We start from the raw sequence: 2,762 nt of genomic DNA, 5'->3' as shown, positions 1-2,762 counted from the left end.
AAAATAATAAATATTTTACTGATTCTTTACACACTGATTACCAGTCAATTAGTCACCTTATTTTCTTCCTTCTTGACATGCTTTGAAAAATAGATTAATTGATGTCTATCTTAGCAATTTTGCTTGCTTGTTCTAGTGTTTTATCAAGGTACTTTAATTCAGATAAATACCTTAGAAAGAGTAAATAACATGTCTGTAGAATAGGGTATAATTTATTTTGTCCGTTGATTTTGGGAGACCAGTTTCCATATAAAAAGTAGCTTACAATCTTTTCTTTTGACGAGCTGCATCTTAGAAGGAAAAGCCTCTTTTAGAATAATATACAAACACTCATTGCCAAATCATGATCAAAACATTTAAAAAACAGCATTAAGTTTAAAAAGCTATATCAATTCGTATAAGCAATATTTTGATTACGTTTATTCCATTTCTCTAAATGGCAATAACTCCTCTGCAGTAATGTTGCTATGTGCATGATCCACCTTGAGCTACAATTCAATTTACTTTCCATCAAACATTAATGAAATTGCACTTAAGCGGGGGCAGGGGGAGCGGTGAGGGGGGGGGTTCGAAAATTAATCTCCCAAGGTAAGTTCCACTTCAAGAAGAAAACCTTGTTAAAGCTGGGTTGACTTTTAGAGCTACAAACACCACCTAAGTCTCCAACGTTTGAAACTCCGAGAGCTTTGGTTAGGAACGTGGTGGTGGATGTGGACTCGGCCGGCTTTTTACACAATTTAGGAACCTCCGGAAGGAGGAAATCACCTCAAAGCCTCCCGGCCGGCGCGATCTCAGGATTCGATCCTGGGGCTTGTCGCGTTCCCACCCGCAGCGGCGGCCCGGCGCCCGCCCCTCTCCGCGATCCGTCCGTTCTCTCGCGAGCCGCGGCCCCGCCGTCAGCGCGAGCAGACCCTCGGGCGGCAGCGGGACCCCCGGCCAGCCGCGCCGTCACCACGTCCGGCCGTAGAGCAGGTTGCCGCCCAGCGAGCCGCCGCCGTAGTCCCCCGCGGCCGCCGCGTCCAGCCCCGCCAGGCCTGCCCCCGCCCCGTGCAGCGCGGGCGGGCTGGGCGACAGCTCCTCCAGCTCCGGCGTCGGCGCGGGCGGCTGCGGGCCGGCCTGGGGCGTCGGCGTGGCCGCGCCGTTTTGGCAGGGCTTGCCGTCCTTGACCAGCACCGGCACGGCCACGCGGCGCGGCGACGGCGGCGGCGGCGGGCCCAGGCCAGCCTCCTGCTGCAGCTGCTGCGCCGCCTTGTCCTTGGCCTGGCGTTTCATCTTGTAGCGGTGGTTCTGGAACCAGATCTTCACCTGCGTGGGCGTCAGGTGGATCATGCTGGCCAGGTGCTCGCGCTCGGGCGCCGACAGGTACTTCTGCTGCTTGAAGCGCCGCTCCAGCTCGTACACCTGCGCCTGCGAGAACAGCACGCGGCGCTTCCTCCGCGGCGCCGCCGCAGCGTGCAGAGGTGCCAGCGACTTGGCCGTGTCCGCTATGCCCGTCAGCGACCCCATGCCGGCCACGTTCACGCCCGCCGACGGCCCCATGAACCTGGAGACTGGGGAGGGGCCCAAGGGGAAGACCGGTCAGCGACCGCCGCCCCGCTCTCTTCGCACGGCGGCGGCCGCGACGCCGGCGGCCGCGACGCCGGCAGGGCCAGTTGGGTCCCAGAACGCCCCGCGCGCTCAGGGTCCCAGGGTCCCAGGGCGCCCCGCGCGCTTGGGGTCCCAGGGTCCCAGGACGCCCCGCGCGCTCAGTGTCTCAGGGCCCCAGGACGCCCCGCGCACCCCAAGCCGGATTCCCAAGCGCTCCCCGCGCCGTCCTCGGCCCTCAGTCCCGCGCTCCTCGCCCCGCTCACTTGACGAGTAGCGCGGGTCCGGGTTGGCGCCGTACCAGCCGGTGGCCGCGGCGGCCGCGCCGCCCCGCACGCCGTCTGTGTAGGCGGGCAGCTCGCCCACGTTGCCCAGGCCGCCGTTGCAGTAGCCGCCCACGGCGCCGTGCGGGAACTGCGAGACGCCGGGCGGCATGTGGTAGGTGGCGGCCGCCGCCGCAGCAGCAGCCGCCGCTGCCGCCGCCGCCGCGTTGTGGCCCGCCATGGCGTGCGGGGGCTGCATGCCCGCCGCAGCCGCCGCCTGCGAGGAGGAGCCGGGCGGCGGCGCGCGGTAGGCGGCCCCCAGGGGTGCCCCCAGGCCGGGCGGCGTGCCGTCCATGGCGCCGCCGAACTTCTTGTAGGTCTCCTCGATGGGGCTCAGGATGTCGGACACGGAGAAGGGCGTCGTGTGCTTGGGGCTCAACGACATGGCTCGGCGGGCGGCCAGGTAGGGGGGCCCGGGGCGCGCGCGGGTCACCGCCACCTCGGCCGCGGCGGCTGCGCCTGTGACCAGGAGTCGGCGGCGCGGCGAGCCCCCCGAGCTGCGGGATCTGGGGTTTATTTTAGTCCGGCGCCGGGTTTACGACAGACTCGGGGGGCGGAGCAACATCCCAAACGAGCAAACAATGGTCCTTGACATCTTTTTTCTCTCGCCAACACCCCCACCCCACCCCCGCTCCCCATAGAGGAGGCAAAAAAGGTAAAGGGGGCAGTTGGATGTTTCTTGAAAGGATCACCCCCTTCGCCTTCTCCATCCTTCCTGCTTCCATCCAGACTTCCTGTTACCCTAGCCCTGGAACATCAGAAACAGAAACTCTTGAGGCTGGCGTCGAGGCTGGATGTGAAGGACTCCGCGCCTCTGCCCATCAGACCCCAGTTTCCTAAAGTAATTCAGTAGCA

The 2,762-nt window shown here is 62.4% G+C and overlaps 1 protein-coding gene across 1 annotated transcript; it reads right to left on the bottom strand.

Annotated features, from left to right (window-relative positions):
- Positions 1 to 948: 948 nt before the first annotated feature.
- NKX2-4 (NK2 homeobox 4) lies at positions 949 to 2,304 on the bottom strand. Its single transcript, XM_040248611.1, has 2 exons — positions 1,851 to 2,304; positions 949 to 1,550 (listed from the first exon to the last, which is right to left on the bottom strand). Exons 1-2 carry the CDS (start codon positions 2,290 to 2,292, stop codon positions 949 to 951), a joined length of 1,044 nt encoding a protein of 347 aa, XP_040104545.1. The 5' UTR covers positions 2,293 to 2,304.
- Positions 2,305 to 2,762: the final 458 nt, after the last annotated feature.

Source organism: Oryx dammah, unplaced genomic scaffold (assembly GCF_014754425.2).
Source record: "Oryx dammah isolate SB20612 unplaced genomic scaffold, SCBI_Odam_1.1 HiC_scaffold_10, whole genome shotgun sequence".
Classification (NCBI taxonomy): domain Eukaryota; kingdom Metazoa; phylum Chordata; class Mammalia; order Artiodactyla; family Bovidae; genus Oryx; species Oryx dammah.
Note: the sequence above shows the minus strand (reverse complement) of the source record. Positions and strands in the feature narration are given on the sequence as shown.

What these genes read in the sequence shown, in the direction of transcription:
- NKX2-4 (XM_040248611.1), bottom strand. Translation starts at nt 2,292, where the DNA reads ATGTCGTTGAGCCCCAAGCACACGACGCCCTTCTCCGTGTCCGACATC. An exon ending in GGACCCGCGCTACTCGTCAA is followed by an intron (nt 1,551 to 1,850) that starts GTGAGCGGGGCG and finishes GCCCCTCCCCAG; the next exon opens with TCTCCAGGTTCATGGGGCCG.